Source organism: Grampus griseus (genome assembly GCF_964374135.1).
Source record: "Grampus griseus genome assembly, chromosome: 8".
NCBI lineage: Eukaryota > Metazoa > Chordata > Mammalia > Artiodactyla > Delphinidae > Grampus > Grampus griseus.
In genome coordinates, this window is record NC_139002.1 from 102987090 (window position 1) to 103009215 (window position 22126).

Consider the following 22126-nt stretch of genomic DNA (forward strand, 5'->3'; position numbering starts at 1 on the left):
CACAGGGGGCTCCCTGGTCTGGGGGTGTGGAGCCCGCTAAGAGGGAAATGTAGGAGAATGGCGATGCAAAGCACAAGGCCAGCAACAGGTGGACGAATGTGCCCTCGAGATGCAGGCTCCAGCAAGGGCAGCTCCCCTCACTGGGGGCGGGTCCACATCTTGGTAGGGGCCCCTCTGGGAGCCCAGGGATGGGCACTGAAGAGACCCTCTGGGAATTCTTGCTAAATGGACACAGGCTGATCTTCCCAGAGTCTAGCTTGGTGAGCACACCCATGTTCAGTAATCCTGGCCTGACAGAGCAACTGATATCCAGGCAGCAGGTGGGAGGCCGGGAGGCAGCCCCAGGCCTGGGTGGGGGATACAGGTCAGGGCAGGCTGTCTCCAAAGGCTGCAGCCTCCCTGGCGCTGGGTGGAGCAGCCCTTGGCGGGCCTCTCCTGGGCCCTTCCATAGGCTACCTGGTGAGATCTCATATGGGACAGGGGTGCTCGGACGAGTCCCTTGTTTAGTGCCTCCCCCGGCCCCATCTGCATGACTCCTTGGCCACAAAAGAGACCTCACACTGCAAGGCTGAGGGCTCATCCTGAGCAAGGGAGCCCAGGAAGACACAGAGACCCTGAGATGCCACGGAAGGCCATGGCCTCCCCCTCACCTCTGCCTGGCTCCCCATGAGAGCCACCAGAACACTGGTGGCCTCCCTTCCATGTTATATCCACAGCACCTGGTGCCACAGAAAGAAAGAAAGGTGTCCTGGAGGGAGAGGTAGAGGGAGATGAGGCAGGTGGGCTCAGCTCCCCCCAAACCAGAGGGACCAGTGGAATAAAATCAAACCAGCTTTAATACCAATATAGTCTCTCTTTTAAATACCATGTTCCCCAGGACAGAGCACAGGGGCAGGCTCTTGGCAGGAAGAGTGGAAAGGAAATGTGGAACCGAATGGAATGGATAGCCCCGGGCCTGCCCCCAACCAGCCCAGGGCCCCTGCCAGGGGGCACTGGGGACTGGCTGCCCGCCGGGGAGGGGGAGGTGACAGCAGCTTCCTCTGGTCCAGTTATTGCAGAGGTGTGGGGTAGGCACCCTTACCCTCCCCAGCCCCCAAACTCTTCTCAGGATTTCTGCTCTTCAGACCAGCAGAGCCGAGGCCTGGGCTCCTCTGATCTGGGAGGGGCCCCTCTGCCTAAAAGAACTGCTGCTAAGGCCTGGAGTGGGCGGGGGATGCCCCCGGCCAGGCCGGCCCACTGGCTCAGTAACTGCTCTGATGGCCTGTGAGAATGTAGAGGTTGCTGTGAGCCCCCGGCTTGTCGGTGGGAATGCTCTCAAGGATGATGTCTCTGGAGGGGAGAGAACCGGAGGTGAGCAAGGTGGGAAGACACTTGGGCACCTCCACCCGGCCTGGAGAGCGTCTGAAGGGGAGGCCGGGGCACTGTGTCCTACCTGTGGGCCCCAAGCACTCGGAAGATCCTTGTCTCGTCTGTGATCTCCTGGGTCACCTGGGAAGAAAAGGGGGACTGAGGCTGCCCCAGAGGTCCTCTCCTAAAAGGTGGGGACACCTGGGTGGGGAGCCACCAGGGTCCTGAGTGTCACTCACCTCATTAGTGTCCAGGCTGCGGCCTTGCATCCCATGGCTCCAGAAGGCCAGCACACTGTCCTGCAGACACACTAGGAGCGGCCAGGCGGCCATCAGCCCTGCACCTGCCCTGGGGACACTGGCTCCCCCAGCTACACCCTGGGCCCAGGTCTGGACCACAGAGGACCTCACGGACTGGGCCGCAGGTGACCAACATGGCTCTCAAGAGGGGCTGGGGGACCTGCCTCCTTGTCCTGCTGCCAGCCCCAGGCCCCGGGGCTACATCATGTGCTCCAGGCCAGGGATACTCCCACCCCCACCTCTGTCTGCTCACTTACCCACAGTCTCAATGGGGAAGTCAAAGGTCAGCACAGGCGCCAGTGTCACCGTGGGCTCGCCCAGCAGGTTGACGATCCTCACGCAGCCTATACAGGGGGCGGGCTGGTGGGCGGGGCGGGGCGGGGTGGCCCCCTTCTGGGGAGACAGACCCACCTGGCCTCCCTCACCACCCCCTTCTAGCCCCCAGCCCTGATACCAGGAACACTCACGGTCAAAGCAGACTAGGACTGTGTCCCTGTCCACCTGGATCACCTGCTGGGCTGAGCCCGGAAGCCCCTCTGCAGGCAGAGAAGGGAGACACAGCCTGGCTGAGCCACCAGCCCCGCTCTGGCCCCAAGAGGAAGAGCTGGGGGTGTGCATCAGCCGGCTTTCCCCACAGTGCATTGCGCAATAGCTGGGTGGGGTCACGATGCCCAGTCTCACTGCACAGCAGGGGAACTGATGCTTGGCAGCAAAGTGACCCATCACAAGCGGCAGGGCTGAGGCCCAGGGAGGCTTTGGGGGGCAGAGGCTCTGGAGCCAGGAGAGCCAGGCTTCATGACCCAGTCACTGTGTGACCTCGAATCTCTGGGCCTCAGTTTCTTCATCTGTAACCCAGGCACGACGATGCCTACCTTGCAGGGCCATTGTGGGGATCAAGAGTAAAATCCCATGAGACCCCTGGCTGGGGGTCTGGGCTACCGCAAGGACTTGGTCCAGGGCACCTTCCCCCTTCTTTACCCACTGCCACTCACTCTGCTCCCCTGAGCTGTCCCAACACCCAGTGTCCTTCCTTGCTCAGAATGGAGGCCTCTGGCACCTGCCTTCCCCAGCTTGGCTCTGTCCCTGCAGCCCCTGCAGGGTTGGTCAGGTTTTCTTAGCTGCTGAGCTGAAGAGAAGCTTGGAGCTTCGGGTCCCCAAGGTCTCCGTGGAGCCATAAGCTGTGAGGAACTTCCCCCTCTCCCTTCCCTCCCCCTCCCCTCCCCCTCTCCCCCCCCCCATATATATATCACACGCACATGCACACACTCACATACAGCAGCCTGGCCCTCCAGCTCACCGGGTGGGAGGAGGATGTCTGGCGTCAGGCCAGCCTCCAGCGGCAGGACATGGAACAGGACGCGGCAGCCAGGCCCCTCGGGGCCCTCAGCCCCCACGCACACCTGCGGTAGCTCCTTCCCATCCAGCACCAGCGGCTCCAGCATCCTTGCTGGGCTGGGCAAGGGGCTGGAGAAGTTCTGGGGGCAGCAGGGGCACTCAGGTCTACATTTCTCCTCCCAGAAACCCTGCCACCCGCCCGGGGGTCCCCCCACCAGCACCGCACCTTTAGCAGCAGGAATTTCTGCAGCGGCTCATACCACTGCAGCAGAAGCAGACTGGTGGGCAGCGCAGCCAGCAGGAAGGTGCTGCCTGTGTGCGGATTCCGCACTGCGAGAGAGGGGGTGGTGGGGCCGGGGCTGTGCCCACCCGCGCCTGTGCCCACCCGCGCCCCCCTGGCCCCGCCCACCACACCCAGCTCTTACCCACGCGACACTGCAGGCAGCCTTTGGTGTCAGGAATCTTGGTGGACAGGGCAAAGCGCCTGTGGGGTGGCAACCAGGGCAGGCGTCACGGGTGCCACCCTGGGCAAGGCCCCCTGCAGAGCCCTAAGGGGACGGTACTAACACCTTCCCCGCCTCACAGGTGGCAGAGGCTCAGAGAGGTCAAGCCCCTGGCCCGAGTATCCGAGAAGCCACGAAACTGTGAATCGCGCAGGATGTGACGCAGTGCTTGTGGCTCCAGCACCCGCTATACAGCCTGGAGCGTGTACATCCAGTCCAGGGGTTTGGATCACAGAGTTACCTCTCACCGTGCGACTTGGGGCAAGGCACTGAACCTCTCCGGGCCTCAACTGCTTCACCTGCAGCCTGGGGATAACCGTGGTACCCCCCTCACAGGGTCGCAGTGAGGCCTAAATGAGTTAACTCAGGGGAGGAGCGTGCAGCAGAGCCTGCCACATCAGGTGCCCTCACAAAAGGCTAACTTTTCTCATCCCGTTATTATTACTTTCCCAGCTATTTTCAGTCATCGAAAATACTTGTTAGGCAAAGGCACGGTGTAAATAAAGAAATAACCGAAAAAAACGAGGGTGTGGGAGGACGGCAAGCTAATGCGGCCTCCAGCTCCTCCGGCGGCCAGAGCACTCAGGGCCGGTCCCCACCTGACACACTGCAAGTCACAGATGAGCAAGCCGGGCCGAGAACATGACGACTCCCCAGAAAACGGCAAACGCCCTGCCCTCTCCTGCTTCAGGGCAGGCTATTCCAGGGGGGGACCAGTGGGTGCCGAGGGAGAAGCGGGGTCTCTCCTTTGGTTACTGGCTGTCCCCCAAACCCTCAGGGGACCTTCCAAACCTGCTTCTTCCCTTGGGGAACAGGGCTACACGTCAGCAGCCCTGCCACCTCCTCCCACTGACCCAGCCCTGTCTGCACCCTCTGCTGGGATGTGGGCCCCGCCAAGGAAGCCAGCACCTCTGTCTCCGCCTCTGTCCTCACTCTCCTCTCTCCCCTTGTTCCTTCCACTCTCTTTCCCAGCTGGCCTTCAGATGGGACAGAGGCGGACATTTTTTGCTTTTTTTCCCAACAATTCGAGATCTCTGCTGTGATACTGTGATTTCCCAAACACACACCCAAAGCTGCCTGTGACTTGGGCCTGTAATGGGCCTGCAGGTCCATTCCTGCAGGTCCTGGGCCAAAGCAGAGGTTGGCTTCGGACTGAGGTCAGGAAGCCCCAAGGCCACGGGGCTCCCGATGTGCTCCTCAGGCGAGCCCGCTGAATCATGGCCCTGGGCCCCTCATCTCCCCTCGGCCCGGCCTCCCATGCCCTCCTCACCGGCTTCCACCACCCACCGGGTCATGACGATGTCTAAGCCCACAGCCCGCCTCCCCGCTCAGAACTCGGCGCCATCCCCCACCCCCCAGCCCCCGCCAAGGGCCGAGGCCCCACTTGCACATTTCAAACTCCATGTGACAACACTGAATTCTGCTCCACCCACAGCTGATGACAGCTCCATCCTTCCCATTGCCTAGGCCAAAAGCTTGGAGTCATCCTTGACTCCCCTTTCTCTTCCATCCACCAACTGTCCGGAAATCCTGTTGGTTCAGTTTTCAAAATAAAACTAGACTCTGACCGCTTTTCTACTCCTTCACGGCCTCCCTGGCCCAATCCGCCATCATGTCCCACCTGATGGTGCCACAGCCTCCTGATGGGTCTCCGCATCCGCCCGCGTCCCCTCCAGTCTCCTCCCAGCTCAGCAGCCAGAGTGACCCGTGAAAACCTCAGTCATGCCGCTCCTCTGCAGCGGCCCTCAGGCTGCCCTGAGTCAGGGGCAAAGCCCTCACTGTGACTACAGAGCCCTCGGAGGCCAGCTCCCTCTCACTCCGTCCATCTGGACTCACTGGCCTCCTTGCTGTTCCTCATACAGGCAGGACGGCTCCAGCCCCCCATATACCCTCAGGACTTGCTCCATCAACCCCTCCGAGTCTTTGCTCAAAAAGCACCTTCTCAGCGAGGTCTTTCCTGACCACCCTGCCCTTCTCCACGGGGCACTTTCCCCTCTGTGTCACCACCGCATAGACTCCTTCTCATGTCCGCTGTTGTCTGTCTCAACAGGAGGGTCTTGGGAATATAAGGGTCTCCAGTTCCCAAGTGTATCTCACGCCCAGGACACTGCCTGGCGCATACCGGGTGCTGAATGGCTGAATGAGGGACTCTACTGCCCTGTAAACGCACCACAGTCTGCTCTCTGGGGTCTCCCGGTCCCTCCCTTTCCCTCCAGCTCACTCTGATTAGTCCCCAAATCCTGTCAATCCCACTTCCTAAATATTGCTCGAGTCCATCTAGTTCTCACTGCCCTACACTGCCTTGGGTCACTACACCGGCCTCCCTTCCAGGCCCTCTCGCCAGCCTCCCCCTCCATTCCTCCTTCCCACTGTCACCAGAGAGGCCAGCAGATGTTCCTGTTTCCATCTGCCCAGACAAGCCCCTCTCTCCTTCTCCCAGCTCCAAAAGAGGGCACGGGACGCAGGCCTGGGCCCTGGCTCCTCATGCCCTTCCACAGTGACTAGCCCAGGGGTAGGCATGAACCTAAGCTAGGCCAGTGAGAACTGGCCCTGGACTTTTGTGGGAATTACTTGGAAACAGAGGTTCCAGTTCCATTGGGTTGTTAGCTAGTGGAACGCTGGCCTGGACCTGCAGGCAGCCATCACTGGACAAGAAAGCCTGCGTGAGAATGAAGGTGACAAGAGGAAAACAGAGCCAGGAGATGCAGGAAGATGCCTGAGGATGCCATTTAAGCCTGGATCCAGCTGGACATGCAGCTGAGCCTACTCCTACACGAGCCGTTGTGCTTAAGCCGGTGAGTTGAATCACCTGCAACGTGAAAAATCCTGATTGACGTACAGAGGGATCCTTCTAAGATGCTCCGGGTCCGCTACCAGTCAGACAAAGCCCAGATCCTGGGCCTGGAGTCAACGGCAGACCTCTGCCACCTGTGCAGCTTCCTCTTGGGCTGCTCCCCGTCCTCGCTCGGGCCAAACACCTTTTAACTCCCCCGATCGCCTAGGAGAATTCACACTTGTTCCTCCCACTGCTAGAAGGCTGTTCCCTAACTCATCTGCCTGGAAGACCCCCAACGCTCTGTCAACGCCGCGAGCTCGCCTGGCCTCTCTGAGGCCTCCCCACCCCTTCCAGCTCTCCCCCTGGCGCACCTCAGTCCCAGGAGCTGACTGTCAAGAACTCATTTGATTTGTCATCCCTAAGCCCAGCCTAAGACCTGCCGCATAGTAGGTACTCAGGAAACATTTGCCCCACAGCCTACCCACCGCAGCTCCCAGAGCTTGCCAGGTACATTCACATGCCCTGTCTCCTTCCCTCCCGACAGGTCTGGGTGCAGGGGCAGGGGAGGCTACCAACTATATTGACCTATGAGGAAACCGGGCCTCAGAGAGGCCAAGTGACGTGTCTAAGATCCCAACAGTCTCAGTACCAGGAAAGGCTGCATTCCAGCCCTGGCTCTGTCCCTTTGCCTCTCCCTCCTCTCTCATCCCCGCAGGGCCAGGCTCCCCAGGGTCCCTGACCTGGGGATGATGCGCTGAGTGAGGCGATTGGTGGGGATGGAGAGGGGGACCTGTTGCTGTAGCCGCCGCTGCTCAAACAAGCCTGGGAGGTCGTGGGCCCAGATGTGCGTGGATTTCCCTGCGGGGGGATGGGACGGAGGGGAGAGGGGCTCAGAGAGTGTTGGTGGGTGGGGCGCTGGCCCTGCCCCCGCCTGCCCCAACTGTACCTGAGAGTGACAGCAGCACGTTGTTCACGCAGTAAAGCCAGGCGCAGCGGTGTGAAATCAGCTGGAGGCCACAGAGCCATAGATGGACAGGGGTCAGCACCCCAGACGCCCAAGGCCCTCGGCCCTCCCCCGCCAGCCGGGCCTCACCTTCTCCAGCGTATCCTCATGCAGTTCATGCAGGTTGAGGGTGTAGATGCCTTCCTCGGCCCCCACCACCAGGAACTGGTCTGCAGGTTTGGGTATGGAGTCAGAGGTCAGCCACGTCCCCTGGCCCAAGCTGGGGATTCCCAGGCTCCTGCTTCCTCCCTGCCCCTGGCCTACCCCGGGTGACAGGGTGAATCCAGGTGACAGCAGCGTGGATCCGCAGGGGGCAGCCATTGAAGACCTTGGAGAAGCAGGCGCCCATCTGGAGAGGAGGCAAGAGGCTGATGAGGAAGCACCAGGTGGGGGGATGGGGCGGGGGGAGCCACAGGTGGTGAGGCAGAAGGCGGTGGGGAGGCGGAGCCATGCGCAAACGCTTACGTGCACCTTGGGGGTCGGGGGGAGCCCACGGCAGGATGACCTCTGGGAGGGAAGAAAGGAGTCAGGGCCACACCCCCAGCCTCCCATCTCCCCGACCCCCCCCTACAGCACCGCCTCACCTCATGATCTTCCCGGTGCTTCACGGTGGCCCAGGCAGTGGAGAGCAGCGGGGGGCTGTCAGGGCATGGGAGAGGTGCAGGTGCGGTTCCTGCAGGCACAGACCTGCCGTGAATTCCGGTCCTGGACCGCCCCCTGCCTCCAGGGGCCTGCCTCCTCGTCCCCGGAGCCTGGGGCTCACCTGGGAGGCTGGATTGAAGGTCCTCAGCCGGAGGCTCAGTGGGGGATGGCTCCAAGAACGGGGCCCTCTTGATGGTTCCTATGGTATCATCTGGGGAGTCCAGCTCCTGGCAGGAGGGTCAGCGGACCCAGCCCAGCTGTTAGTAGGTGACCCTGTAACCTACCCCCACCCCAACTGCACCCGCTATCGCACTGCCCCCCATCCCCATCCCCCGCTCCCCTCCTCTCCGTACCTTGAGTTCCAAGGCTGGCCGGATGGTCAGGCTCCTGTCGGGGACAAATCAGAGGGAGATGAGGTGTGAGATGTGACTGGGTCCTGAGCCCAGCTGCCCCCCACCTCCTCCGGGCCCTGGCCCCTCACCTTTCCTCCAGGGCCTCCTGGACTGACTGCAGCAGGCTCCTGGGTAGAGAGGGGAAGGGATCAGAGGTCAGCCTTTCCTCCTGCCCCTCCCCCCCCACAGCTCCCCCACCCCCCTCACTCACGAGTTCAGCTCCTCCTTTCCCAGCAGCGTCCACTCCTCTTCCCACTGTGGGGAAACCGAGTCAGAAAGACCAGGAGGGAGGCAGAGAGACAGACAGGCAACGTAAGAGAGTGCTGGAGAGATTGTGGGAGAGAGAGATGGCAGACAGACAGATGGAAAGTGAGATTGGTAACAAGCAGGAGAACTGTGAGAAAGACAACGAGAGGCCAAGAAAGTGTGAAAAAGGGCCAAACAGACAAACAAGGAGAGAGAAGGAGACAGAGAGACAGTGAGAGAAAAGGGCAGGGAGGGACTGAGATCGTGTGGGTGAGAAAGATGCTGATAAGTAGAGACAGCGAGAGAGCAGAGATGGTGAGTCAGCCAACCCAGCAGTCACAGCGACTGAGGCAGAGAAAAACGTGCTGAAGGGGGCGGGGGCGTCCTCAGACGAGTGACAGGCCCACGTTTTAGAAAGGCGTGGTCACCCTGCCACCCCCAGCCGACTGTCCAAAACAACCTGCCCCAGGAAGGAGCCCCCAGGCTTCCGGGTCCCTGGGCGGACAGGCCTGCTTGGACAGCTCTCCCGGGCTGAGGGCCAGGCTGCTGCTGCTTCACGGCTCCTGAGTTTGAGGTGCTCGGTCACCTGCACAGCTCCCCAGTCCAGCCCTCTGCCCCACCCTGCCACACCGCCAGCCCCTCACCGGCTCATTCAGTGGGTCTGTTTCCTTCCTTCGTGGGGCACCAAACTTCACCTGGTGAACTGGAGGGCCCAGATCCAGGGGTTAGGGGGGCCAGAGCCTCAGGACTGACCCCTTAACTCACACCAGATCCACACGCACAGCCCCCCAATCCACACAGCCCCCCACCAAATCCACACACAGCCGCCAATCCACACAGCCCCCCACCAAAGCAGACTCACACTGGATCTCCGAGGGGGTCCTCTCGGCTGGGCCATGCTGCCCCCGGGAGTGAATGGTGTCGGGAAACATGTCGTAAGTCTATGAGAGAGCACAGACAGTGGGCACGTGTCCACGCTCACCTCACACCAGCAGCTCCTCGAGCTGCTCTACACACACTGACGTGTCTGTTTTCACGGAAACGCCCTGAGATGATCGCGAGATTAAATGGCACCCTCGTTTCACAGGTGAGAAAACCAGCACAGAGAGGCCAGTAACTCGCCAAAGATCACAGAGAAAGCAGAAGATGGCTTAACTAGGGTCACGGTCACGCTGGGCCAAGGGCAAGAACCTATCACAGTGGGGCGACAAGGAGGCAAACCGGCTCAGGGAAGATTCCTAATGGGTGGGCTTGACCAGACTGAAGCTCCATGTGCTGGAAACACACAAGCTGAAGGGCCCTTGACTTCTGTCACCTCTGCATGCCTATGACCAGACCAGGCCAAAACCCAGTCCCCAGTGGCTCTCACTTACCTCCAGATCACAGTCTTCTGGGGAGGGGGTTCCCAGGTGGGGGTCATTGGCCTTGTCCAACAGCTGTGTGAGGAGAGCCCGAGGCAACTGCTGGGTCGTGAAGGGGTGCTGGAGGATGGAGGGGGTGCAGGTTGGTCCCTGGCCTCCGGGTCCCTGCTTCTGAGCATCTAGCCCCCTGCCCCACCCCCCTACCTCCCACCTGCAGGAGCTTCTCTGCTGTTGGCCTCTTCTTGGGGTTCTTGGTCAAGGCAAGCTTGAGGAAGTGATGGAAATACTGGGTCCTAGTGGATACAAGAGACCCCACCCGCAGGCCCAGATTAGCCCTCAGGCAGGCCATCCTGCCACCACTCCTGAGGAGTCTGCTGGGCCTGCCCAGGAAGGAGCCAGCCTGAGACCAAGGGCAGCTGGCCTGAGCAACACTGCTATTGCGACACGGCAGCGCCTCCATCATCAACCATCTGCCCTTCTTCTTTGTCCACGCTGGTCCCCAGCCCAGAGGCAGGGCCCAGGCCTCTCCCGCGGATGGTCTGTGGAGGCCCAGAGAGGGCAGGGCCCTCGAGGCTGCACCCTGGGGGGTGGCAGAAGGCTCCTCTGCCCCCATGGGGCTGGGCTGAAAAGGGGGCCCCAGCAAGGGATGTGGGCCCTCACCAGCGAGTCTTGTCTCTCAGCTTTGGCGGCTGGAAGCTGCTCTTTGACATCAGCATCAAGGCCCTGTGGAGACCACAGGTCAGGGGTCGAGGGTCACAGGGCTCTTGGGGTCAGGCAAGGGGCAAGTATTCAGCTGACCTCATGGGGTGCAGGTGGAAGAGAGGGGGCTGCAGCTCGCCCAGCTCGATGGCGGTGATGCCCAGGGCCCAGATGTCACACAGCTCATTGTAGCCACCTTTGCGCTCCACGGCGGCCACCTCCGGGGCCATCCTAGAGGCGGGGTCACAGATGAGACGGCCGGGTGCCCCGCTGTGGCCCCCACCCCCTCAGCCAGAGGTGCAGCCTCACCAGTATGGAGTCCCAATGAAAGACCTCCTCTTCGCCACAGACGCCGTCAGCTCGCCTGACACCCCAAAGTCAGCTACAGGGAGAAAGAGCTGCTCTCACCCGACCTCTGGCTGCCACTCCCCACCCCCTTTCAGGGCTCAGGCTCAGGATGCACCTGGCAGGGCTCAGAAAACAGGCAGCCCAGGTTCAGCCACAACTGCCACAGGCACAAGGCAAAGCCAGGTCCCCTCCTGGGAGGGGTCAACCACCTTCTCTCCACGACCAAGTGCCCGGTCCCATGTTAGACTCCATACGAACCCAACCACATCCAACTTCTAGCAGGAAGGGAGAACTGTTTCACTTTCTAAATGGGGAAACTGAGGCTCAAGTGGTAAAATGACTTGCTCAAGGACAAGCTGCACTTGAAAGTAAGCTCTAAGACTCCAGGAGCTCCCATAGAACCCTCACCCTGATTGTGTCCCCAGGGTACTGACCCAGCTTGACATCTCCCTGGAGGGTGAGGAGAAGGTTGGCTCCCTGTGGGAATGGAGGAGAGAGAATCCCGTCTGGTGCCCCCGAGAGCCTCCTCCTCCCTCCCACAATGCCCTTGGCCAGACCCCTACCTTGATGTCTCTGTGGATCTTCCCCTGAGAATGCAAGTGGTGCAGCCCCTGGGGACGAAGAGGAGCCCCTGAGAGCAGCTACCCAGTATATCCCACCTCTCCTGAACCCCCTCTCAGGACTGGGGCCCCCCACCCAAGTTGCTTCCTCCTCCCCTCTCCCCAAACAGGAAATGACTGAGCCAAAAGGGAAATGGGCTGCTTCCGGCAACACGGCTGGGGCCCCTTCCCCGCAGGACCCACAGCCCCTCAGGCACCTTTGCCTGAGCACTCCACCCACCCCACCCCGCAACACACACACTGGCCAGCTGGGCTCCCTGCCCTGCTCCAGGGGACTGGGGGTGTGAGTAGCCCTATGGGCCCAGCTACCTTCAGTGCCTCTCGGCAGACATAGGCAATCTGCCGTTCCTCCAGGGGCCCGGTGGCTGAAATGGGAGGGGTAAGGGCTGGCAGGGGGGTCTGGGGGAATATGCTGACCCTCCCAGGATCCACCCTGTGTGGGGTAAGCAGCAGGCATTGCTGGTGAAAGGGGAGTTGGCCACATCCCCTCCCGACATAGGCTGGGATATACAGCCCAGAAAAGGACAGCATTTCTCTCAAGGTCACACAGCTAGTGAGAAGTGGAGAGGGGCCCAAATCCAGGGCCCCAGCTCTCCCCTCCGGCCCTGCGTTGCGGTGGGGATGGGAAGAAGGCTGTGACCCTCTGTGGCCTGGAGTCCTGGCCCTCACCGTGGTAAATCTCCTGCAGGGACCCCCCTCCGCAGAACTCCATGCAGATCCACAAGCGGTCATTCCTGGGGTGACACAGAGCTGGGGTGGGCACATGGTAGGGCCATATGGGGGCTGCCTGGGGGTAAGCAAGGGGATAAAGCAGCCTCACCTGAGGTAGCTGCCAATATAGGCCACCACATTGGGGTGGCGGCACTCACGCAGGATGGTGATTTCCTGTTGAAGGGAGCTGATGTCGTCCCCTGGGAAACACAGGGCATCATGAAGGGGGCCGCCTTAACTCAATGCCCCCATCTGCAAAATGGGCACAGAGTGCCTCCTCTCTCCAGGGCAGACAGGTGCCAGCGGACAGTACCTCCCGGGGCCTGCTTCTCAGGGGGTCTCGGAAATGTCAACTCTCACACCGCGCCCGCTCTGCGGCCCTCTGCCCTCCCTCCAGCGCTGAGGCCCTGGCTCCGGGCCCTCACCTGGGTCTAGCTTGACTATCTTGACCGCAGCCAGTTCGGACGTGACCGTGTCGCGGGCCTGCAGGGGCGGAGGGGGTGAAGCGAGATGAGGAGGGGCGGGGCTGGGGGCCGGATCCCGCAGCAGGGCACGGAGCGCGTACCCTCCTCTCCTCTCTCCCGTCCGTCCTGCCGCCCGGCGCACCTTGTAGACGTCGCCATAGGTCCCGGCCCCCACGCGCTGCAGCAGCTCGAAGCGGTCCCGCGGATCCTGCAGCGACACATCCTGCAGCAGCGCCATGGCCCGGCGCCGGGCGGGCGCGAGCTGCGGAGCCGCGGAGCCGGCGCGGGGCGGCGCGGGGCGGGGCGGGGTGGGACCGCCGAGGCGGGCGCCGGTGGCTCAGAGGCCGCGGGGGCGGGGCCGGGGCCCGGGGCGGGGCCAGGCCGGGGATGCCCCGCCGCCCGGCCGGGAGGAGGCGCCAGCGGGACCGGCCCTCGGCAGCTAGGGAAAGTCCCGAGCCCGGGAGGAGCTGATGGTGCCGAGGCTCTTCTGCCGGCCACCAGTTCCTCGCGCTCTACAGGTGGGGAGCCCGAAACCCGGAGGGCCGGAAGGCAGAGGAAAGAGGGGGAGCTCCACTCCCAAATTCCCAGATGAAACACGGACAAGTACTTTTTTTTTTTTTTTTTTACAAAATGTATTCATCTTCCTTGGAACTGAAAAATAAATCTATGTACAAAACAGGAAGCGATCAGGCTCCCCTCACCCACTCGCAACCCCCTGCAGATTTCCTCCAGAGTCCCCCGAGACGGGATGGACCCCGGGGAGGTTCCCAGAGGGTCGGAAGAGAGGTCTGCTCTGATCTGGGGCCAGTTTGGTCAGGAAGCGGGTGGGGCTCAGGATTCGCACACGCCGGGAGCGGAGTTTCGTGTCCCGGCCTCGCGACAGGGAAGGAAGCTAGGATTTCCAAGTTCTGGAAGCGTTACTTAAGTTCTTTGCGGTAGGGGGCTTGGATTCCCAAGGAATGGAATTTTGAAGGGCGGAAATGTACTTCTAGGGGCTGAGCGGGGTCCTTGGTTCCCGGGCTGTGGGTGGGACCTGTGCTCCTAGGGTTTAGGGTGAAACAGCCCTATGGGCTGGAAGCAACCCTGAGCCAACACTGGTCAGGCCTAAGGTTAGAGCCTCGGTTCTGAGATGGAGCCTGAGCTTCCCGTAGTTGGACCTTTAAAGATGGGTGAAGGACTCAGGGTAAGGTTTCAATTGGCCGGCTGGGATTCTGGGGGATGGGCTCCATATTCCAGTGACTGGGCGGAGCCCTCGGTTCGGGCGCTGGGTGGAGTCTACTCTGGGAACCTGCAGCCTGAGTTCCGGGTAGGGGTGAGGCCTGGAGGCGGGGCCTAGGCCCCTAGGCCAGGGGCGGAGCCTGGGCTCGCTAGGGGGCTGGGGTGGAACCTAATCCTGATTGAGGGCGGGCTCCGAGTGGGCCGCTACTGAGACCCGGGTACTTCAGAGGCCCTTGCGCTGCCGCTTGAGGAATGAGAGAGTGTAGTCACTAGGTGGAGACACCTTCTGCTTCTTCATCTGCACTTGTGACTGAGCCGTGAGCTGCAGCTTGATGGCGCTCGAATTGATCTTGGTGGCCACCAGCAGCTCCTTCATGCCCTTCATCTTCTCGCTCTGAAAAGTGAGCACCGGACCCTCCGGTGGCGGCGAGGAGGCGGGCGCCAGCGCTGCAGCCGCGCTGCCGCCTTCAGGGCCGCGGGCAGTGCTCGGGACGGTGCCTGGGGGCTTCCGGGGAGGTCCTGGCACCGCACCCTGGCCCGCGCCTGGGCCCTTGTCCAGCGCCGGCTTCTTAGGCGGCGGAGGCTCCTCAGGCTTGGATTCCCGCCGCGGGCCCCGCCGCCGGCCTTCTCGGGCTTCCTCGCCCCAAGGCTCTTCTGCCTCGGCCGCCTCTGCCTCTCGGCTCACTATGCGTACCTTCTGCCGCACCTGGGCCGCATGGGGGCGGGGGCAAGCGGAGGAAGAGGTTGCAGGCCAGTGGGTCGAACCCCAAGACCCGGCCAAGACCATCCTGTCGTGGAGCCTCGGTCTCACCCGCACCCAAAGGGGATGGACAGATCCCCTTCAGGGCTACAAAGGTTCTGACTCTGCTGTAGCTGCTGTCACCACCTGTCCTCCCCAGCCACCCTGCACAGCTGTCCCTCACCTGTCCCTCAAAACGGCCCAGGGACTGCACAAGGAAGGTGGCCCAGCCCACGTGCAGCACGGGCGTGGGACTGCCCTCTTCCCATTTGCAGATGCCGTCGTAGAATCGCAGCAGGTGGGCGAAACACTCTGGGTCCTGGAGGGCAGAACCCTGGCTCTGGGTGCCCTGGAAAAGGGGGAAAGGAGGACACAGTTCAGACCCCATTACTATCAGAGAGCACAGGCCAGACCTCTCGCCTAGACAAAGAGCCCTGGCTCTGGCAGATGTGAGCATAGGTGGAGAAAATTCTTAGAACCGCCTTCCTTTTATAAAACCAGTCCTTAGCCAGGACTTGGAAGGAGGGAGGGACCATCCCTTACCTCCGTCTCACCCCCTCAGCTGAATGAGTGACCCTGACAGAGAAAGAGAGGGGCTTCCACCCCATTTACCTCAACTCCTCAAACCCAAGCCCAGGCCCTCAGCTACTGCATAAGAGAACACAGCTGTCTGCCTGAACTGGGCCACCTGTCTCGTGCCATCCCCAGTCCCATGCAGCAGTCCCACGTCCTGTGACTGGGAGCCCTGCTCAGGTGGGAAGGCGTACACAGGCTGGAGGTCCAGCCCTTCACCTGGGTCTGCTCCCCTGGCCGCTCCTCGCCGGCCTCCAACAGGCTGGCAGCCTCTTTCAGCAGGTTGGGGATGACATCATTGGCTACTTCAAAGAACTCCTTGTAGATCTCCTCGTCTTCACGGCAGTAGTTGTAGCTGTGAGAGCAGCAGGGCACTGTGGGGTCTCGGCTATGGCGGTTACCCCCAGGGACCTGGCAGGGGATGGAGCCCTGGTTTCTTTTCCGGGGTCATCCAGGGACTGAGTGAACAGTTGGGGTCCTCACTCGAAAATGGTGGTGTCTGTGTCAGCCCAGAGCAAGAGTGAGGAGGGGGATGGGGAATGCAGATTCCACTGCTGGATGACAGTGGTTAGAAATTAGGAGGAAAGGGTGGGGAAGGAAAGGCGTGAAGCTCTCATTAGGGGTCCCTACCTCTTGGGTGATGGTGGCCTTGGCTGCCTAGTGACTGGATGGAGAGGTGATAGGGCTTGGGACCCAGGCCTCCCTCCTGGACGAGGGTGGTTGGAAATTGGGTGGAAGGGGAAGAAAGGCCAGGCTGGGGCCCCGTGGGGGGATCCTCACTCCTGGATGACAGTAGCCGTGTCGGCCCAGGCCTGCAGGGCTTCACGCACGTTGCGGTTGCGACAATGGTAGCCAGCCAGGTACATGTAGGGGTAGATGTGCTCATCCCGGTAGTAGGTCTTGGCTGAGGCAATGCCCTGGGGATAGAGCAGAGGGGCCTCAGGGAGGCAGCTCCCAGCCGCCCCAGGTGGCACAAATGTCCCATTGGATCACACCCAGGAGGGGCAATAGGAAGATTCCAGAGAATCTCATCTCCCACGTGACCTTACCCCGGGCCATCCTCTCTACCAGGTGCTCCTCCCTGGGTCTGTAGGTCTGCACTGGGCTGGTCTTCCAAGCCCAGCCCAGTGTCCCTCCTACCCCCAGCCCCACCAAGTTAACACCCCCTGCCTCAGTGCTCTCACAGTGTTTGACCTCTACTATACTCCAAGAAGGACAATGATAGGCAGTAGAAAAGGCAGGGCGGAGGGGACAAATCCAGGACCTACCACCCCCAGGCAGGGAACCCAGAACACTCCTCAGACAGCCCTGACCGCCCTGAATACGCACACGGTAAATACAAAACGAGGACTGGATGGGCGGTACCCCCAATACACACAAAGTTCTTCTCGCCTCACCTGCCCCCTCCCAGTCCCAGATAAAAGGGAACCCCAGCCATCGTTGCACCTCCCTTCTGTACCCTCCTGAGATGTCCCCACCTTGTGGTAGAGGGTGAGTGGGTCCGGCCGGCCAGGGGTAGGCTCCAGCTCCTCCAGATCTGCCAGGTTCCCCAGCGCCATAGGGTACCTGGGAAAGGCTCATGAGTCCAGGCTGCCCCCCAGCCCACCCTGAGGCCCAGCCTGGCCACTTCCCTCTACTGACCTTTCCAGATGTCCCAGGTCATAGAGCAGCCAGAGCAGCTTCTAGGGGCCAAAGGAGAGAAGTGTGAGCTGGCAGGAGAGAGGGGGGTCCTCAGTCTACCACGCAGATGGGGGTCCAGCACCAGTAGGGACCTCCCACCAGGTGGGAAAAGCCAGAATTCAGAACTAGCCCCTTATTGAAGTCAAAGCGCTTTCACGTCTCAATTCTCCCCTCCCAAGAGCCCCAGGAAAGTCCAGGCCAGGAATGATTCACCCACATTACAGAAGGGGGAGCTGAAGCTCAGGAAAGGAAAGCGCCCTGGCCCAGGGTCCCACAGGCACCCCTCACCTGCTGCAGCTGCAGCAGCTCCAGGGAGTCAGTGTGCAGGTCAATGGAAGGGTTGATGGCGCACACCATAAATGCCACCTCCATCTTACGGTCACAGCGCATGTATGATCCTTTCAGGTACAGCCAGCTCTTGGGAGAGGACAAGACCAGATGTCTCACGATGGCCTACCTGTGCCTGCTCTAGGGAATGACAGCCAGGAAGGGGGCCCTCCCCTTCCTGACATATGTAGGTGGTGATAGGAAGAGGGCAGAACTCCTTGGGTGGCTTGGGCTAGGAGAGTATGGGGGGGGATGCAATACCCGCTCAGCCACACCCGCGTTGACTGTCTGGCCTCTGCGGTCCTCGTTGCCCTTGCCATGCCAGGTGACCTCAGCTGTTTGTTCTCCATTGGGCCCAAACACTACCCAGGCATGGTCCTCAGACAAGGCCAGGTGGACATCCCGGAGACCCAGGGCCTGGCAGGCCCCCACCACGGCAAAGGCCACACCAGAGCTGTCCAGTTTGGTGCCTGTGGAAGGGAAAGTAATGAAAGAGGGTCCTCTGAGCTCTGGCCTGGGGGAAGGGACCAGGTAGTGATGGGCCATGCACCCTCCCACACTCACCTCCAAGCCTGTGCTCAAACCTCAGGCACTCCTGCCCGTCTTCCCTCTACCCCTTTCCTCCTACGTGTTCAGAGACTCTCCTTCCCCCTTTACGTTCCCCATCCTCAACAGGAGACCTTGGATCTTTTGTAGTTCCACCCAGCTTTTGACCCTGTTTCTTCTCTTTCTCTACAACTGAATTATATATTTCTGCTAGAATTTCCTCGTTTTATTGTACCTATTAGGTTATAACCAGGGACGGCAAAAACAGGACACTGGCCAACACTCCTTTTTCACACCCACTAGCAGACACTCCCCATTTCTCTCTGTATTCTTTTCCTGCTAAGCTCAGAAGCAGCCTCAGATTCCTTCTCAATATGGCACTCCAGGACCTGACTGCCGGTCAACTGGGCTTGGACCAAAGAGGAAAGCTCTTTGCAAGCCCTGAGCCTTCAGTTTCTTCAGGTGAAGCCCTGGTCTGTTCACTTTCAAAACATGTTCATAGACGTTTCATGGAATTGGCTCAAATGCAGCCCGATTTTGGCTCCTCACTCCCTAAATCTGCTGCTGCCCTCTATGCCTCAGGCTGGGCTGCAGGACTCCTGTAGCTGCTCAATGGCAGGGAGGGGGGTTCTGAGGGGGCAGAGGGTGGGCTAATGGATTTGGAGTCATGTGACTGGGGTCCAATCCCAGCCTTGCCATTCTGTGTGACTTGAGAAGATCACTTTCCCTCTCTGGGCTTCAGTTTCCCTAGCTGCAAAGGGGGACATAACACTTGCCCCACCTCACAAGGCTTACAGGTCTCAAAAGGGCTCTGTAAACCACACAGTGTTGTGAAGAGGTGGGCCAAGGTTCACACGTGAGACAGGATTCTCGCCCCTTGCCACCTGTCGGGCTCCAACCTGTGATGAAGCTGAAGAGGGACTGGATGTGGGCCCGATCCTTGAAGTAGGAGCGGCTGAGGCTGTTCCAGATGACATCGGAGACCTTCTTTACCAGTTCGCGGCTGGAGACGCCTCCCTCTCGCGGGTAGAGAGACAGGTCGACGGCGCCGCGGATCTGGGCGGTGAAGCGGGCATAGAGCGCGGCGATGATGGACAGGTCGGCCACGGGGAAGTAGGTGAGGCCGCCAGGAGGGTCGGGCGCAGGGCTGGGCTGAAAAGTGAGCTCGGGCACGTTGGTGGGGATGACGCGGTTGACAGCTAGGAAGTGCTCCACGAAGCCCAGTACCAAGGATAGGAGCACCAGGTCCGGCTCCTCTCGGCCCAGCTCGGCAGCGAACAGGCGCACCACGTCGTCTATGGAGCGCAGCGGGAACAGCGTCTTCTGGGCGGCCTTCAGCCCCATGGCGGCGGGCCTCGGCCTGCGGGCGAGCGTGCGGAGGGAGGGTCGGGGGGGCGCGGCCCAGGAGCCCCCCTCCCAGGCTCGACTAGCTTTCTACACCCCCACACACAGACACAATCCCTTGCTTCCCCGCCCCTTCACGCTCCGCTCATCTGCTCCGCCTCTTTCGTCGAAGAGACCCCTCAGCCGAGGCTGCGGGGCCTTCTTGTCCCCCACAACCCCAGGAGCCCCGGCCCCGATGGGGGTGCGCCCCTAGGACCCCACTGAGAACTCCCAATGGCCGCCCCGCCCCCTCTCTGCGCCCATACCCCCAGGGCCCTAGAGTCCGCGCGGAAGGCGCTCCTAGGCCAGGCCCCCCAAGTCCCAAGGAGAGTCCTGGCCTCGGTCCCCCGCGCCCACCTCCGCGCTTACATCCCACACAAGGCACAGCAGCGCCCGCCGCCTGGAGCCTGCTGGGAAATGGAGTTCCGCCCCCTCGGGCCGCACCGCCTGCCGGGAAGTGGAGTCCGGGGCCCGCCCCTGTCCTTGCCAAGTCTTGAAATGGTGGCTGGGCCGGCCAGTCCGCGATGGCTTATGGGAGTGGTAGTCCCGCTGCTCTGGGCGCGGCAGAACCCAGAGGTAGGTGAGGAGAGGAGGCAGCGCCACCTTCCTGAGGTCCTCAGGGATTGGTCATTCCATTTCACGCCTACCCAGGTAGGCAGAGGAACCGCAGTGCATTCTGGGAGTTGTAGTCCGGAGAGTGAGCAGGCATCCTCAGCACTCGCTGAGCTTCTGTACGTCATCACGTGTCGGCAAGATGTGATGAAAACGGGTACTTTTAAACGCTGCTGGAGCACTGTAAACGTGTTCGGCCACTGTAGTTGGATATTTATTGGTATCCATTAACACGTAAATGTGCCTACTCTATGTCTAGTTTTCTGTCCGTGAGAACATCTAACACGTGTGCAAAGAGGAACATCTAAAGAACCATTGTAGTTATTTGTATACAAGAATTTGTATACAAGAAGAGTAAAGTAGCTCTATGCATCCTAAAATGGATCTTCAGGGCAAATTGTTGAGGGGAAAAAGCTACAGAGCGATATGTATGATAGGGTAGTATTTATTTACCATTTTAAAACTTCAAAACAATACTAAATTTCTACAGAATCATTCATTCACTTACTCATTTAACAAACAGATTTTTGGTGCCTATAATGGGCCAAGCACTCAGTCCCAGGCACTGGCTATGTAGCAGTGAATAAAACAGATTAAATTCCTGCCCTACTTCACCTCTGTGGGTTTTTTCCAGAAAAACCCATAAGTCTAGCCTATTCATGAGAAAACATCCAGCAAACCCAAACTGAGGGACTTTCAGACTGGTCGTACCTGACAGTTCCCCTCAAAAGTGTCAAGGTCATGAAAGACAAGGAAAGACTGAGAAACTGTTGCAGCTTAGAAGACACTAAGGAGACAGGACCACTAAATGCAGCGTGGCGTTCTGGATTGAATCCTGGACCAGAAAAAAAAGACATTAGTGGAAAAACTGGTGAATAGGGTGGCTGACTGTCCCAGCTTGCCCAAGTCTGAGGGGACTTCAGGGGAATGGGATTTTCAGTTTTAAAACGAAACCAGTCAAATCTTGGGCAACTGTGAGCCCTACTTATGAAATTCAAATAAAACCTGTAGCTTCATTTATAGTTTTCATCAGTAAGTTTTAATAAATGTACCATGTTGTATAAGATGTTAACATTAGGGGAAATTGAGTGAGGGGTATATGGAAATGAGATCCCCAAGGACTGAGTTCTGGGACACCCCTTCATGGAGAGGTTGGGAGACCAGGAGGAACCAGCAAAGGATTCTGAGAGGGATCAGCCAGAGAGATAGGAGGAAAACCAGACGGGCATCTGGTTCAGAAGACCAAGGCAGAGGGGTGATTGACAGGGTCGGGTGCTGCCCACAGGTCAGCAAGCTGAGCACCAAGGACTGACTGCATTTAGCTCTGTGAGAATCCCTGGTGACCACCTTAGGAGCAGTTTGAGAGCAAAAGCCCAGAGTTCTTGGGCTCAAGAAAAAAGAGGGGAAAGAAACTGGAGACAGTGATAATACACAACTCTTTCAGTGAGCTTTGCAGCAAAGCGAAGGAAAAAATCAAGATGGCAGCTGGAGGGGGAAGAGGGTCAAAGGAAGTCATGGTTGTGGCTGTTGTTTAATAGGAGAGAATGCAAGACTGATGACCCCGAACGAGTAGAGAGGATGGGAGTTCCTGAGTGACAGGCTTGTCCTTTGCTAGGAGCATGAACACAGTCTAGCCATAATAATTGGAGAGAAGGGAACTTCCCTGGTGGTTTAGTGGTTAAGAATCCGCCTGCCAATGCAGGGGACACGGGTTCGAGCCCTGGTCCGGGAAGATCCCACATGCCGCAGGCCCGTGTGCCACAACTGCTGAGCCTGCACTCTAGAGCTCACACGTCACAGCTGCTGAACCCGCGTGCCACAACTACTGAAGCCCGCACGCCTAGAGCCCGTGCTCCACAACAAAAGAAGCCACCGCAATGAGGAGCCCGCGCCCCACGACGAAGAGTAGCCCACGCTCTCCGCAACTAGAGAAAGCCCCCGCAGCAGCGAAGACCCAACACAGCCAAAAATAAATAAATTAAATAAATAAAATTTAAAACTAATAATAATAATCGGAGAGAAGGCAGAATACACGGGTACTTTCATTTTCTCAATGAAATAAGAAGCCCAGTTGGTCTCCCTCCCAAATGCCACCTTCTCAATGAGGCTGACCCAGACCTGACCACACTCTCCAGCCCAAATTCCTCTTTCAGTCCCTCCACCCAACTCTACTTTTTTTTTTTTTTTTCTTTCTAAAGCATTAACACCTTCTAGAACAGGGTTTCTCAACCTAGGCACTGTTGACATTTGGGGCTGGATAATTCTTTGTAGTTGGGGGCTGTTTTGTACCCTGTAGGATGGT

General features: G+C 59.7%; 2 protein-coding genes across 3 annotated transcripts; both read right to left on the reverse strand.

The window, feature by feature from the left end:
- Nucleotides 1-832: 832 nt before the first annotated feature.
- Nucleotides 833-12984, reverse strand: MAP4K2 (mitogen-activated protein kinase kinase kinase kinase 2; the record flags this gene model as incomplete). The annotated part of the gene is made up of 32 exons (XM_082659599.1): nucleotides 833-1329; nucleotides 1433-1488; nucleotides 1587-1657; nucleotides 1904-1990; nucleotides 2114-2182; nucleotides 2944-3121; nucleotides 3208-3311; nucleotides 3407-3465; nucleotides 7001-7118; nucleotides 7207-7267; nucleotides 7354-7433; nucleotides 7528-7612; nucleotides 7729-7770; nucleotides 7848-7936; nucleotides 8027-8132; nucleotides 8259-8292; nucleotides 8387-8425; nucleotides 8509-8552; nucleotides 9188-9246; nucleotides 9406-9484; nucleotides 9917-10024; nucleotides 10116-10197; nucleotides 10565-10627; nucleotides 10703-10834; nucleotides 10913-10985; nucleotides 11386-11428; nucleotides 11515-11562; nucleotides 11881-11936; nucleotides 12241-12305; nucleotides 12392-12482; nucleotides 12708-12765; nucleotides 12889-12984. 32 exons carry the CDS (start codon nucleotides 12982-12984, stop codon nucleotides 1242-1244), a joined length of 2463 nt encoding a protein of 820 aa, XP_082515725.1. The 3' UTR covers nucleotides 833-1241.
- Nucleotides 12985-13295: 311 nt separating this feature from the next.
- On the reverse strand, nucleotides 13296-19618 carry MEN1 (menin 1). Of its 2 annotated transcripts, none has more exons than XM_082659876.1 (10): nucleotides 19570-19618; nucleotides 18729-19189; nucleotides 17545-17753; nucleotides 17245-17373; nucleotides 16918-16958; nucleotides 16755-16842; nucleotides 16057-16193; nucleotides 15496-15631; nucleotides 14888-15052; nucleotides 13296-14670 (listed from the first exon to the last, which is right to left on the reverse strand). In XM_082659876.1, exons 2-10 carry the CDS (start codon nucleotides 19171-19173, stop codon nucleotides 14188-14190), a joined length of 1833 nt encoding a protein of 610 aa, XP_082516002.1. In that variant the 5' UTR covers nucleotides 19174-19189; nucleotides 19570-19618; the 3' UTR covers nucleotides 13296-14187. The 2 variants fall into 2 exon arrangements, with proteins under 2 accessions (XP_082516002.1, XP_082516001.1); XM_082659875.1 differs by having other exon boundaries at nucleotides 19582-19612.
- Between the last annotated feature and the right edge of the window lie 2508 nt (nucleotides 19619-22126).